The 16,491-nt window shown below is 41.7% G+C and overlaps 1 protein-coding gene across 2 annotated transcripts in view; it reads left to right on the top strand.

Annotated features, from left to right (window-relative positions):
- The window catches only part of AKR1D1 (aldo-keto reductase family 1 member D1), an 84,312-nt gene that overhangs the window by 53,488 nt on the left and 14,333 nt on the right, over positions 1-16,491 (top strand). For both annotated transcript variants that reach the window (XM_081958122.1, XM_081958121.1), the window contains exons 3-4: positions 8,270-8,386; positions 12,776-12,853. In XM_081958122.1, coding sequence (XP_081814248.1) covers positions 8,270-8,386; positions 12,776-12,853 — 195 coding nt within the window. The remainder of the gene's footprint in view (positions 1-8,269; positions 8,387-12,775; positions 12,854-16,491) is intronic.

The following is a 16,491-nucleotide window of genomic DNA, read 5'->3' as shown; positions in this document are numbered from 1 at the left end:
TCAATGAAATAGCTTCATCCCTAGTTAAAAAGTTCTGCTTGCAAGGTCATCCTGTAAGACTGCTTCCTGCTGCTGATGGACTAGAGAAAAATTACTCCTAAAATACTCTAAATTTCTTCTGTTGTCAAGAGCAGGAACTACAAGAGTAATTTTAGAGTCCTAGGAGAGAGTGCACTGCAACTGCCAAAAAAGCCAAAGCAGGCAGCATTAACAAAGGAATACAGTGAAGATCACACGTTAATACCACTTTATAATGCCTTGGAATATTGCATCCAGTTTTGGTCACCACGTTATAAATAAGATTTATTTTATTTATTATTTTATTTATTATTTTATTTATTTTATTTATTTTATTTATTTATTTATATATTTTATTTATTTTATATATTTTTTATTTTATATATTTTACTTATTGTTTTATTTATTTTATATATTTTATATATTTTATTTATTGTTTTATATATTTATTATATTTATTATATTTATTATATTTATTATATTTATTATATTTATTATATTTATTATATTTATTATATTTATTATATTTATTATATTTATTATATTTATTATATTTATTATATTTATTTATTATATTTATATTTATTTATTGTGTTATTTATTTTATTTATTTTATTATTTATTTATTTTATTATTTATTTTGTTTATTTTATTTATTATTTTATTTATTTCTCAACAAGTACAAGGAAACAAGTAGGAAAAACACATGAAAAAAATGGCACAAATAAATGGAAAAAAATAAGCAAAACAGCCATAAACACATAAAAAGAGTACATATAAATGGGGACAGTAGGACAGGGATGGTAGGCACACTGGTGCGCTTATGCACGCCCCTTTAGGGACCTCTTAAGAAATGTGTAAGGTCCACGGTAGACAGCTTAAGGTAAAAGGTATGGGAGTCATAGGAACTAGCAACAAGATCAGGTAGGGTGTTCCACACATTTGCTACTCCATTGCTGAAATCATTTTTCTGCAATCAAGATTAGAGCGGATTACATTTAATTTGTATTTGTTGACCAAATCACTGCAGTTGATAAATGAATCTGGCGTCCCCAATGGGCTTTGCTTTCAGATGCCGTCTGGGAAGGTTGCACAAGGTTGCAGATCATGTGGCCCTGTGATTCTGCAACTTTTGTAAACACATGGTGGTTGCGAAGTGCCTGGATTTTGATTATGTGTCTAAGAGGATGCTGCAATGGTTTATAAATGGGAGGGTCAGCTATATTTCGCTTTTTTCAGTGATGTTGTAACCTTGAACAGTTGCTAAATGAAGGATGGTAAGTTGAGGACTTTCTTGCATATATTATATCGTATGTGTATAAACTTAGTAAGCCTGTTGTGCTCAGGCTAAGGGCATTGTGTGCTCATTCTGTTAAATGCAATTCTTAGGCTCCTACTCCAGATTTTGCTATTGTTTTACTACCTTTCTTGTGTAATTATCAGCCCAAACATTTTAGCTTTAGAGGGGGCTTCCCTTATCAAAGAATAGCGAAATAGTACAGCCTGTCCACTCCTCTGCTGTTTACTGCATTATTGTGAGATAAATAATTGCTGCATTTTAGCAAAGAGTGTGAAAAATAAAAAGCCACAACAATCAGGTGGTTATGTTAAAAGAATACACATTTCAGCAGGGCAGGTGCAATCAATTCTTTTGAGATAAATTGTCCCCAAGTGTGCTTCTAATGTAATTATAACACTCTAGTTGGAAGAAGGCTAGAGAACCAGATCTGGATTTTTATGTTTAGTTATTGATTGAAATTAATGATTAATTCAACCAGCCAGGTTGGCCTGATAAGATAAGAGGGTTCGCTCAGGGTCAAGTTTACCATTGTGGGAGGCTCATCCCACATGTGTGGAGAAGCTGGAGGATGGGGATGGGCCATGCCTCCCACCACAGCCAATCTGAGTCTGGGCAAATCAGTTGTTAAATTATCTGAATCCCACCACTGAACCAAGACTACTTAGGTTATGTAGTACTAGTCTTATGGTACCAGTCCAGATGGCTACTGCTATTCTCTGACAATCACCTGATGTTTCTGATTCTGAATCAGTTTGCCTTTCTGGATCTCACACAATAGACCTCAGAAACTTCTAGAAAGTCTCCAAATACGGCACCAGTGTAATAGCAAGTTTGATGTAGTAGCTAGCCAGGAGACTATGAGTTGTTGGCCTGTCTTAAATATGAAAGTTGTCTGGGTGACGTTGGGCAAGTTGCTTTCTCTCACAGGGTTATTTCTGTGGGGAAAATAGGAAGCGGGAAAATTAGATCTATATTCTGCCTTGAGTTATCTACAAAAAGGCAAGATAAAAATATAATAACAACATCCCTCTGTTTACGTTTTCCAACAGTTAGTAATGATAGGCATGATGCCTCCCATGCAGAGAGTGATAAATGTAGCAGCCTTCATATTTCATTTATCTCAAAGATTTCTTTTGCCAGAAATCTGACAAAAACAATCTTGAAACACTTGCAATTTGAAAACGTTGAAAAAGGGGTAGCAGTCAGAAGCAGCTGATGTGATTAAGCAAATGTGTATTGTGAATAGATGGAGAAAAGCTTACTTTTCACCTCATGACTCAGAATTACAAATGTTGGCGTTTCATCCCAACAGATAAAACGGCAGGTGGCAAATTTCAGGAATGGAAAGGGTTATTCGACGTCTCACACTTATGTCACTATAACGCTAGATCTGATTGGGACAGACGGCCTTTCTCTGTCAGTCATGTCTGGGGCACAGTGCTCCTCTCTGTTTCTTAGCGGAGGAAGAGGGCAGTGTCCGAAGACAATTTTTGTGATCATGTGGCCACCCAAGGGCACACAGAACGCGGTTACCTTTCCATTGAAGTGGTACCATTTTAATTTAATTAGTCAGGATACAGCTGGAAAGGACCCTGGAGGTCTTCTAGTCCAATCTCCTGCTCAAACAGGAGACCCTATACGAGTGATGGCTAATCTTTTCCGGACTGAGTGGCCAAAGCGTGTGCAGACGCACATCTCAAAACACCCCTGCACATGCACCCCCCCTCCCCGCATGCACCTCACCCCCATACATGCATGCACGGCCCCCGCATGCGTCCTGCCCCCTGCAAATGTGCGGCAGAGACCTGAAGACCAGCTGGCCAGTGGAAGGCGCGCATGAATGCATGGCGGAGCTAAACTGGGGTGATGGCTCAGGTGCCCACAAGAGGGCGCTGCGTGCCACCTTTGACATATGTGCCCTCTACCATTTCAGACAAGTGGCTTAGTCAAAGACAAGGGGCTTTCTGGTCCCTTTCACTTAACATAAAAATTGCCTTAGGCTCTTATCTACTCGCCTTTGATTGCTTTCGAATTGCTAGGTGGACAAGAGCTGGGGCAAGGAACAGGGTCTCACCCCATTGCATGGAGCTCAGATCTGACAAGCTCAGCTTCTTTAACCATTGAACCATCATGTCCCCTAGATCTTTGGAAGGAGGTTCCTGTAATTTTTCTTCCCAGGGATACTGATAAGACGCATTGTGGAGTCCTCACATTCAATTACATAATTCTAAAAAGTTCAGATGGGGTGCCATTCTTCTGCTGGTTGGCTGGCAGGATCTTCCTCTGGGTTATATTTCAGAAGAAGACGTATTGGGAAATGTAGAGTTTCTTGTGTGGAATCCCTGAGTTCATCCAGCTTAGGGGTGTCAAACTCACGGCCAGTGGGCCAGATGCGTCACGCACTGCCCATGCCCACACCCAGTTTAACAAAGGGGGGGGGGAAGTCACATGATGCTGCTGTGATGACACGAGTTTGACACCCCTGATCTAGGTCAAATCTCTCCCAATTCTACTTTCTGTGAGTTGAAATTTACATGGGAGTTAATCAGCCTTTCCCAAAACGGTCAATCTCCAGCTACAGCAGTGGTTCTCAACCTGTGGGTCGGGACCCCTTTGGGGGGTCGAACGACCCTTTCACAGGGCTCGCCTAAGACCATAGGAAAACACATATTTTCACTGGTCTTAGGAACTGAGACACCAATTTTATGGTTGGGGCTCACCACAACATGAAGAACTGTATTAAAGAGTCGGTGCATTGGGAAGGTTGAGAACCACTGAGCTACAGTATGTAGAATAACTCCAAAATCCTCCAGGCAAAACGGCTGTTGGTGAATTTAATATATCTGGAGGAGGTGGAGCTTAGTGTATTTTGATTCAGAGCCATTTTCAGGACACTAATCAACAGCTTGGTTTATGTGTAAAATCATAGGGGTAACTTTATCTTTGTACTGAATCTCCTACCATTTAGTTTGATGAGTACATGATCCTAACGTATTGAATGATGAGAGCTACCCATCTCAAACAAATGACTTTGAATGTCAAACAATCATAAAATATTTAAAAACAGTTACAACATCTGCGGGGGGGGGGGAACTGTCACTCCTGATGTCAATATAGCCAGGAAATGGGGCCCCAGGTCTGGGCACAAAAACAGGTCTTCAAGACCTTACAATCTGCATTTGAAAAAGGTGATTTTTAATCAGTATCCTCGTACACAGTTGTAGAGAGTAAAAATGACCTTGATGGAAATATGCAAGAACCATTACCTGGACAAAGGAGGCTTAAACCTTGAGAGAGAAGATAACATTTAAAAGTGGCTCAGACAGATGCCTTCCTGATTCAATATGGAAGGATAAGAATAAGGCATAAAACAGCACAGTCAGATTTGCAGGATTCTATTAGGGTAGTTAAGGGATGTGGTGGCTCAGTGGCTAAGATGCTTAGCTTGTCGATCAGAAAGGTCGGCAGTTCAGCAGTTCCAATCCCTAGCGCTGCATAATGGAGTGAGCTCCTGTTACTTGTCCCAGCTTCTGCCAACCTAGCAGTTTGAAAGCATGTAAAAATGCAACTAGAAAAATAGGGACCACTTTGGTGGGAAGGTAACAGCGCTCCGTGTGCCCTCGGCATTTAGTCATGCCGGCCACATGGCCACGAAGACATCTTTGGACAGCGCTCGCTTTTTGGCTTAGAAATGGAACAGCGCCCCCTAGAGTTGGGAACGAGTAGCATGCATGTGCGGGGAAACCTTTACCTTATGTTTTATTGGGGTAGTTATAATCTTCCTGTGGAATTGTTTTCCTGTTCTGGTCTGACATCGATCTTGCAAGTCTCTTTCAAGAGAGGCTGAAGGTCTTGCCTTTGTTGGGTAGAGATGACCTTTGGTCCCCTCAGGCTATTCCATTCTCACTGAGCACTTTGCTGCAGTATTGCTGCAACACCAACAACAGACAGGTTTATGAATAACTTGCAAAATGCCATGAGGCAGCTAACGCAAACATTGAGATAGAATTTAACTTGGCCAGCAGCCTTTAGTGCAACTGGTGTTTCTGCGCTCTCATGAGAATCCAGAGATGATTGGAGGAGACCAAGACCAATTTCTGAACTTCATGGTGGTCTATTTATGGCAGACTGACCAACAGAATTTCCCACAGATCGCACCAAAGTGACTCCCATCCTGAGTTTGCTGAAAAATGGGCAGTCAGGTGGGCTACACCTATCATTAAGGGCAACAAACCAATGGTGGACAATTATTAAACACTTCATGCAAAAGCTGAGAATTCCCTTTGGTAATTTCATGAGACTCACAAACTCAAGCAAGGTCAGCAGAAAGTGTGGATGTATTGTATGTATAAATTTGAAATTATTTGCCGGAAATGTGGCATGGAAAGATCTGGCTCTGACTTAACCAATTTAGTGAGGGAGTTGCTGACAAATTGAGACATGTGTTGGTAAGACAAGGCACCCTAGATAATTTGAAAAAGCTGTCAGACGAATGGGTCATGCAAGTCCTAAAATTCTTGCTGGTGGAAAGTATCAATATTCATATTTTGGCATGCTGATCAAAGATTATTATTTTTTTAAATCTGCAAGCAACGATCACTGGGGGTTTCACTCATCCCTCAGTAGCCAATTCTTTTGATGTGAGTTGGTCTTTATTGGGCGTGGCAGTCATTTCCTTCCCCATTCAGGAGGCTAAAATATTGTTCCTGACAAACTGATAACTTTGGCAGAAGAGTGACCTGGCAGCTTTCTCTCGTTTTCATGGTTTGATACAAGGTCATTATCTTTACAAAATAGATAATAAAATTTACAATTGATAGGGACAAAAAAGGGAAAAGAATTCCTGTGAAAGAGTATCTTATTTTAAATATCCAGGATACAAACTAAAGTTGAACACAGGTCATAATTTCACTCAGAAGGGGATTTATTTTGTAGAGGTTGCTCTTTGTGTAAACTTTGAAAATGATGCAGTGAAGCCAAGAGTTGGCTTACAATTATGCAATGCAATCCTAAATTTATGTTTGTGTCAAAAGGTCAGTTTTCTACTCTAGATGGGTGACTTTGGGCCAGTCACTCTCTCTCTCAGCCCAATCTACCTCACAAGGTGGTTGCTGTTGTGGGGAAAAGAGGAGGAAGAAGGTATGTTAGATATGTTTGCAGTCTTGAGCTATTTACAAAAATAATAAAGGTGGGATGCAAATAAATAAAAGAAAAATAAATAAATTCCATTGACTTGTGAGGAAAGGATTGCAACCTTTGTCATTGAAAGATGATCTGCAAATTTGGGCAACAAAATACAAGAAGACCAGCATACCTACACCCGTGAAAATCTACGAATACACACACACACACACACACACACACACACATGCATTAAAAGCATTAATCAGATTAGCACTGTCATTTGTTCCTGTGGGGGAAACAACCTAAGAACTTTCCAGATGTTTGGGGCTGCAACTTCCATTAGCCCTTATCAGCATGGTGAACAGAAAAAGCAGCATGGTGAACAGATTGTGGGAGTTGCAATCTCAAACGCTGCAAGGATACTCAATTCCTTCCTTTTGACAAACTCCATCCATGGCTATTAAACACAGCTGGAATTAATGGGTTCTCCACTCAGGATTTGGGGGTTAGATCATAGGTCAGCAGAGTTGGGTTCACTTTTGTAAAAAATGTAACTGTTGTGGTCCAAAGGAGCTCATTAAGAGCATTTATACAATGAAACTCCATTTGCTTTGAAATATCTGGATAATAATGCAACGCCCCCTTTTTTGATGGGGTACAGTGACTGTTTGCATCTCCTCAAATGTGCTACTTTCATCATATCAAAGGTCATCTTTTGAAAGACAGTGCCTGGCATCACATCCCAAAAGGAGATGGAAACATAGCAACAATTCAAGAAGTTTCAGGATGAAGATTTGGAATAGAATAGAATAGAATAGAATAGAATTATTTATTGGCCAAGTGTGATTGGACACACAAGGAATTTGCCTTTGGTACATATGCTCTCAGTGTACATAAAAAGACAAGATACATTTGTCAAGAATCATAAGGTACAACACTTAATGAGAGTCATAGGGTACAAATAAGCAATCAGGAAACAATCAATATCAATATAAATTGTAAGAATACAAGCAATAAAGTTACAGTCATACAGTTATAAGTGGGAGGAGATGGGTGATAGGAATGATGATGATGATGATGATGATGATGATAATAATAATGATGATGATGATGATGATGATGATGCAGCCTTAGTGAATGGTTTGACAGTGGTGAGGGAATTATTTCTTTAGCAGAGTGATGGCGTTCGGGGTGGAGGTGGGGGCGGACTGTCCTTGTGTCTAGTTGTCTTGGTGTGCAGTGCTCTATAGCGTCGTTTTGAGGGTAGGAGTTGAAACAATTTATGTCCAGGATGCAAGGATCTGTAAATATTTTCACGGCCCTCTTTTTGACTCATGCAGTATACAAGCCAATGGAAGGCAGGTTGGTAGTAATTGTTTTTTCTGCAGTTAAAATGCAGTTTTCTGCAATTAAAATAATGATAGCTTATAAGTAATTTATTCAGTTGACTGTTTAATTCTCACCTCCCTGTAGACAATCCTTTGCATCATAATTTTATTCATTTCTCCTCAGAGTTACTGTAAGTTTTAGACATTTGAACGGCTGTTATTTCCACAGGAATGGTAATAATATCTTAGCCTATTTACGCTATTGTTTAAAGAACATTTGTCAAAAGTATTCATTCCCTTAGAAAAAAGTGTTACATTTTTGGGTTTGCTTTGGCAAGTCTGTGGTTTATTATTCTAGAATTTAATGTAACTAGCGCTGGTTTATTTTTATTAATGCTGTTCATTAAAAATGGTGTATTTTTAAACTTTGTGTTTCTATATTCCATAGTTCCAAGGAGTAAAGGTCCTGCTTTCTTTCTTTTCCTTCTTTTTGCCCTAGTTGTGGAATACATGCCACCCACCAGAAATGGTGCGTCCAACCCTGGAGAAGACATTAAAAACTTTACAACTTGACTATGTTGATCTCTATCTCATTGAACTCCCCATGGCTTTTCAGGTAAAGTATTGTGCTTGAGCGCCGCCTAGTGTACATGTTTGTGTACTGTAAGTACTTAAAGTCTCCTTGGCAGAGGATTATTTTTGGGGGACAAAATTCCACAAATGTATTTTTTTTAATAAAAATGTCAAATCAATGTGTGAACAGTGTGGCATCTGGGTGCCATACATTCCAGTATGAACAAAACTGATCAGATTAAACATTATTAGATTCAATCAATATAAAATTCCCATAACAATACACATCTGTATTAGATTACAATCGATCATTATTCAATTATTTCACCTTTTTCTCATTATTACTTTCACTTTATCAAATAAAAATGTAATACATTAATATTCCCTTTGTTTCTATCTCTTACTCTAGCTTTTAATCATATCACCATACTTTAAATAGCTTTTTTCATTCTTTCCTCTCTAACTTCTAATCATGTCACCTACCTACAAAAAGAGAAAGAGAGAAAAAAAAATAGAGAGGGAAAAAAATCACAACAAAGCATATGCTTGCAAATGTTCCATTTCAGCCCTTTGACGTTCACCATTAATTGTGAGAGTTGGTGGGTGGAATAATGCCACGTTCTTTCACTTATAAGCCATATCATAGTTATGCATATTGTGTAAAGGCACCTGTTATATCATAACAATTATAGCAAGGCTTAGGGTTCTCTGTAAGTCAGTTCATAGTATAGCCCTGAAAGATCCTCTGGACTAGAACTGACAGTATTTAATACGATCGTTTTCAATTAGGCACCATCAAATGAGTTGGGTTTTAACTGTGATAAATAATGCTGACTGTGGAATTCCAATATATATGCAAGACACAAGGTTGGCGATAACAGCCTAAATATAATAAAAATGTGTTGGCACTTCCGATATCCTGGAATGCTCCTAAGAATTTTCTTTCTACACTTTTCTACCTGTATGATTCCTTGCTACATCCATGTTTATTAATAAATTTATTTTCTGTCACATGTTTGCAGCATACCTAATACCATCAATTATAAAACTCTACCAAACTTGTAATTGGTATATTGTAACCTAGAAGATAGTTATGGCATTAATTAAAATGTGACCTGTAAAATGGACCATAGGAGTATCACAAGTTCTTTTAACTACACCAATTTGGTGGGCTCAAGACACAAAAGAAGCAACACAAAATGGGTGCCTAGACAACACGCACTCACAAGCATTCACCAGTTATTATTACTAACTACTCATGACTACTCTTACTACTCATTACACTCTTCCTCATTACTACTACTATTCCAGCTACTACTTCTTGTGAGTGCAACTATTCCTATTTTTTGGAAATACCGCTGGAGAAAACTTTCTTGTTCTAGCTCTTTTACTTCCATATATACACACACAGCTCTTTTACTTCCATAAAGACACACACTTTTACTTCCATATAGACACTGTCAGACTGACAGACAGACAGACACACACACACCAGCTCAGGGGTGGGTTCCAGCCATCGCTACTGCCGGTTCACTCATGGCCATGCCGCGCATGCACTTGATGCATGCTGCATGTACATGCACAGTGCAATAAAAATTGCTCAGTGCATGCGCAGAAGCAGAAAACAAGATGCCGTCACCTATGGCGCCATCCAGAGAACCGGTTCAGGGGCGTGGCAGGCCCGGGTCGCTGCCGGTTCCAGCAACCCAGGCCGCCAAACCACTACCGGTTCAGCCGAAGAACCGGTAGGAACCCACCATTGCACCAATTGTATCTCAGCATAGCTTTTCTACCAACCTTACCTTGCTGGCTGGGGAGAAGGCTTAAAGAGACAGGACAATGGGTATGTAACTTCATGTGAAGATAGGACAGAATTGATCTCTGCTCTGAGAGCTTAAGCCTTAAGTGCTTCTCAATTATTTTCTGTCATGCCCCCCCTAGGAAGAAGAAAACATTTCGCGCCCCCCCCCCCGGCGCGACTGTAAATAGTATCATTTGTCTATAAAATTGTTATAAGTACACCTCTGCATAACATAGCACACCGGTCTTTCCTCATCTCCCACCGTAGTCACATCCTTTCTTTCCTCTTTCCCTCTTACTTGTCTATCCTTCCTTCCACCCTCCCTTCCTCCTTCCCTTCCTTCCTGCCTCCCTTCCAGTTCCCTCCTTCCTCTTTCCCCCTGCCTGCCTGCCTTCTTTCCCTCCTGCTTATCTATGCTTCCTTCCTTCCTTGCACCTCCCTCCCTTCTGCCTGCCTGCCTTCTTTCCCCTTTCCCTATCCTCCTATCCTTCCTTTCTCCCTCCCTCCTTCCCTGCCTCCCTTCCAGTTCCATCCTTCCCTCCTTCCTTCTGCCTCCTTCCTGCCTGCTTGCCTTCTTTCCTCTTTCCCTCCGGCGTGTCTGCTTTTCTTTCCTTCCTTCCACCTCCCTTCTCCACTCCTGCTTTCTTTCCTCTTTCCCTCTTGCTTGTCTATCCTTACTCCCTCCTCCCCTCCTCCCCTCCCTCCCTGCCAGCAGCTCCTCCAGCATCCCAGCTGGAAGCAGCAGCACAACAGTCGTCGTTACCAGGGGCGAAGGGGTGGCAGTGGCAAGATCGGGCGACCGCCGCCCCTTTGTCCCTTCCCCAACAGCGGCTGTTGCGCTTCCGCTTCCAGACGGAATGCTGGCGGTGGAGCTGCTGGCGGGGAGGCGAGCTACGCGGTGGCGAAGACGGGCGCTTCCCTCCCTCCCACCCCCGCCCGAGCAGGCTTCTTGCACAGCTCCAGCCCGCGGCTCCAATGAAAATCCACAGTCCGAAGTGCTGCCACTTCCAGGCGGGATATATTATGCCTCGCCCATGCCTTCGCCGCCGTTGCACCCAGATGGAAAGGGAGCCTTCGCGCCCCCCTTTACGGAGCCTCGCGCCCCCCCAGGGGCCGTGCCCCACTATTTGAGAACCGCTGGCTTAAGGGAAGATGAACCATGTCTCTGCTCTGAGAGCTTAAGGGAAGAAGAACCATGTATCCTCTTCTAAAACCAAATGAATGAAGCAAATAAGGCGCAATTTGCACCCTTTTCAATGCAATAAATCTCATTGCTTGCATAGTTTCCTGCCACTATGCAAGTAGTAGGATATCCCCTCTATGAAGTACACAAATAGTATTTTTCCTACTATTCCTAGGATTATTATGAATCACATTTGGAATATAGGTGACTAACAAAGTGTTGGCAGCTGTTTCTTTTTCCTCACTCCGACCCACAAAACTCCTTTGAGATTTTGTCAAAAAGAAGGATATGCGGATTATTCCAGAATTCGGTTTGGGCTCTTGTTTCCATTGGCTTCCTGCCTAAGGAGAGGGAGGGAGCCCAGCTGTACATTCCCAGCTTGCTAAATCATGGTTTAGCAAGCTAGAGATCAATGTTCAGCTAATATTGTTCAATTTGCGGTAAAGTGAGAGTAATTCAGAATATCCACTTGTAAAGCTACCCATTCCCTGTTAATTATAATGGAGAGGAATTCCAGAGACAGCACCAGTCTTCATTCAGTTTCTTTCAAAGAGAAAGCTCTTGTCTAGAGAGTCAGCTAGGATTCGGCTGGTATTGGGATCTTGTTCCTTTTCCCCTAGTTAGAAAACATTCTGCTCCAATGTCTAGTTGCCTTTTGGCAAAACCACCAAAAGAAAAAACATCCTAATCTCTCAAGATTAATATAAAGGAATTAGGTCAAGTTTAAGCAATCTAGTATCCTATAGATGCTTAGGCTTCAACTCACACAATGAGAAATTGTAAGAGATATACTCGAAAACATCTGGAGCACATCAGGTTGCTTACATGTGACCTGGCACATATTGGGTCTGTCACAGTAGGGGGATTCAAATTAGGTTTTCTGCCCTAATGCCCCCCTGTGAGGCCCGTTGTCTGCCAAGAGGCCCAGCTGAAGCCTCGCTCGCTGCCCGCTGAGGTGCCTGGATTCCTGGTGACAGAGGGCTCCTTCAGGCAGTTAGCTTGGCCGTCTTTAGCTGCAGCCCCTCACTCTGAATGCCATGCCAGAGCTGTCTGGGGTTTTGCCTGCATGGACATCACTTGCTTGGAAGGGAGCCGGAGTGGTGGTTAGAGAAGTGCCAAGATGCCAAAATGGCCTCAGGAGAGGCCAGCCAAGGCAAGGAGTGCCTGGGAGGGGCAGGGTGAGTGGCCAGGCTAGCCAGTGGTGGGCTCAGCCAATTCTCCAAACTGCACATAAAGTTAACAATTGGTTCAGCTGAGCCAGGACGAACTGGCTGAATCCCACTTCTGGTCTGTCATATCTGACATACATACATCTGATGGTTAATGTTCAATCAATTGAAATAGCTTTGAGCTTTTCTCCCCAAATATATTTACAGGGAATTAACAGAATATTGCAACATTGTGAGATTTCATCTCTTTTTCTCACCTTCCTTTTTTTGTTTCTTCAGCCTGGAGAAAACCCCTATCCCAGAGATGAAAATGGAAAATGGCTTTATCATGAAACAGATCTATGTGCCACATGGGAGGTGAGTATTCGGGAAGCATTAATCGTATTGTAACTAACAGTATCCAAAACCTTCTCACAGTCCTTAGGACGTCTCTTCCAATAAATTTAGAGGGGGAAAGAAAATTAGGTTCCATTGGACACCTCAACAGCAATGGATTCTGAGTTGTATGCTATACTGAAGCAGTAGTATTACCCTTCAACCTAGGTGTGCTCAAGATTGATCAATCTAGTTGTCTGCGATAAGGAGGGCTATTACTTTGGCAAAATAAAATAGCAACATAACATCATACAATGTAGGGATGATCTGTTTACTTAATTGACCAAAATTACAAAGCCACAAATGGTGGATAGCAGATTATCAGGTATAATAAATCAGGCATGCATTGTGTATTTGTAAAACATTATTATTTTCGTGATATTTGGGGTGTGTGTGTGTTAAACTCTACAGTCAGTCTTATGGCACATTAAATATTAATATATTACTATTTTAATACTAATATATTACTGAGGGTAGGACAAGAAGCAATAGGTGGAAACAAATAAAGGAGAGAAGCAACTTAGAACTGAGGAGAAATTTCCTGACAGTTAGAACAATTAATCAGTGGAACAACCTGCCTCCAGAAGTTGTGAATGCCCCAACACTGGAAGTCTTTAAGAAGATGTTGGATAGCCACCTGTCTGAAACGGTATAGGGTTTCCTGCTTAAGCAGGGAGTTGGACTGGAAGACCTCCAAAGTCCCTTCCAACTCTGTTATTCTATATTCTATATTCAATACCACTTAGACTATTTTACTGAAGTTTTTTTTTTAATATTAATTTTTATTGAACAATTTTCTTCATTTTATATCACAATTACAATCTTTACAACATTCAGGTATTGGTTTATCTGATATGTATGTACAAATTATTTACCTTATTTTCCCTTTTCCTTTATGAATGCATCTATTTTATACAGTATGCTATTATTATAATTACATCACTATACATATTACCTCTTAATTTAATTTAACATTCTTGATCTTTACTTCTATTTTCCAACCAATTTATTGAAGTTTTTATTGAACTCAGTACACGTCCAAGAGAGCAGAGAAACCTTTGGTGGCCTTAGTGATAGGGTTTGTGTGGGAAGTAGAATTATTTCAAAGTTTGGAGACAGAAAAACCAAACTAATAGGAATGTAAAAGAAATGAAAGGATTGTTCTTGTCAGATCAGTGTTGGAGACCCTAAAGCAAGCGAAATAGTTGTGATATGAACAAGATCATATGGCAAACAACTTGTGATGACTCCCACCTGGAGTTAATCATGGGCATGGGTATGGACTTGAACCCAGACTCAGATAAGGACAGAAAAAAATGTGAATAGAATAAGAATACAAGAATACAATAGCAGAGTTGGAAGGGACCTTGGAGGTCTTCTAGTCCAACCCCCTGCCTAGGCAGGAAACTCTATACCAGTGATGGCGAACCTTTTTTGGCTCGCGTGCCACAAGTGGGGAGAGCGCAGGGGGGTCGTGTGCGGGCGTGCCACACCCATAATGCAATGCGGGGAGGTGGGGGAAAAGAGCCTCCCCCGCCTCCCCGGAGGCCCTCCGGAGGCTTCAGGGACCATCCAGAGGCTTCCCTGACACCTTTGGAGCGCTTAAAACGACCCTCCGAGCAAACCGGAAGTCACGTCCGGTTTGCTCGGAGGGTCGTTTTAAGCATTCCGAAGGCTTCAGGGAAGCCTCCGGACGGTCCCTGAAGCCTCCGAGGGGGTGGGGGAGGCTCTTTTCGCCCTCCCCAGGCTCCTATAAAGCCTCTGGAGCCTGGGATGGGCGAACAATGGCTTTTTAAAATGGTGAACTCAGCAGGCCAGCGCGCGCATGCACGCGCTGGCCAGCTGACAGGGCAGTGCCTCGTGTGCCCTGACAAATGGCTCCGCGTGCCACCTGTGGCACGCGTGCCATAGGTTCGCCATCACTGCTCTATACCATTTTGGACAAATAGCTATCCAATATCTTCTTAAAGACTTGCAGTGTTGGGGCATTCACAACTTCTGGAAGCAACTTCTGTTCCACTGATTAATTGTTCTAACTGTCAGGAAATTTCTCCTCAGTTCTAAGTTGCTTCTCCCCTTGATTAGTTTCCACTCATTTCTTCTTGTTCTACCCTCAGGTGCCTTGGAGAATAGTTTGATTCCCTCTTCTTTGTGGCAACCCCTGAGATATTGGAACACTGCTTCAATTCTATTGAAGAAGGATAATACCAAGGCAGAGATGAAAACTTGGTAGGGCAGTGATGGCGAACCTTTTCAGCACCGAGTGCCCAAACTAGAACATGCATGCATGTGTGTGCATGTGCGCGTGCCGTAGCACCGGAAATCCAAAGACCAGCTTGCTGGTGCGCACATGCCTGTTTTGGGGGGCATTTTCCGGGCCATTTTGGCCTGAAAAATGGCCTGGAAACGGCCTGTAAAACGGCCTATTTTCAGGCTGCTTTCAGGCCGTTTTCTGACTCTCCAGCACCCGCGAAGACCAGTTGCCCGGAAACCAGAAGAGTAGCTGGTGATGGCGCCTGTGCTTACAGAGAGGGCTCTGTGTGCCATCGCTGGCACGCGTGCTATAGGTCCGCCATCACGGGGGTAGGTTCTTGAAACATGGTGATGCTTGAGGCACAGGACTGGGCCAGAAACAGTTGAATTGGTAATTCCAGAATCTGTCTATCCACGTCGACCCCTCCCCCACTCCTGAGATGAATCAGTGTGACAGGAATTGTTGCCATCTATCAGCCTATCAATTCAAGCCATGGAAGAAACCCCAGAGAAATACCAGGCTGGAAACCCTCGATAGATTATTTTTAGTAAAAGAATTTTAAAAATAAATAAACTTGTGATTTATGGTTTTGATGAAGCTATATTATAGAAAGAAGAGAGAGGGGGGAGGGAGAGGGAGAGAGGGGGGGGAGGGAGGGAGGGGTTAAAATATAAATTATAAAATATAAATTATAAATTATAATTTACTATTATAATTATAAAATATAATTTACTGCTGGGAAAAATATTGGAGCTACTTGTTTATATTTCTTTGTAATGGTCTCCTTTTTCTTCAATTTGTTTTTCTTATTGCATTTTTAGCTTTATCTGTTTCTTTCTTTTTCATTTTCTCCGGTCCAATTTAGTTTGCATTATTTACTCTAACTTTTTCTTACGTCTGTGTGGAGAGAGAGAGTGAGTCATTAAATATTAAATATGATTTGAGGTTATTTGAGCACTTATACTATTTTTAATAAGGATCATTAGCATCTTCTACCTTCTCCCTTTCCTATTGCTTCTCCCTGTTTGTCTTCTCTCCAGTCTCCCAAATGTTCTAAATTTGGAACCAAGTACAATCTTTTGGTGGGGGATGACCCGACCTGTCCTTACATCTCCTTTGCCCTCCTCCACTGGCTGCCTCTCACCTGAGTGACCCTGAGCTCCCATAGTTCCCTAACCAGCAGGGCCATTGCTGAGAATGGACCTTCCATTTCTGGGAATTGGTCCACCTGAGGAGTACTTAGGTTGGTGGAGTTCATCGTGAATTGTTTCCTTGTAACAGCATCTCAATTCCATCACCCTTATTGATTTTGTACTTCTAAGCAGTAAGAATATTATTTGCCAGTTTATTACACCGTTTTGCCTAC

This window comes from Natrix helvetica, assembly GCF_964273705.1.
Source record: "Natrix helvetica genome assembly, chromosome: 6".
Lineage (NCBI taxonomy): Eukaryota > Metazoa > Chordata > Lepidosauria > Squamata > Natricidae > Natrix > Natrix helvetica.
Note: the sequence above shows the minus strand (reverse complement) of the source record. Positions and strands in the feature narration are given on the sequence as shown.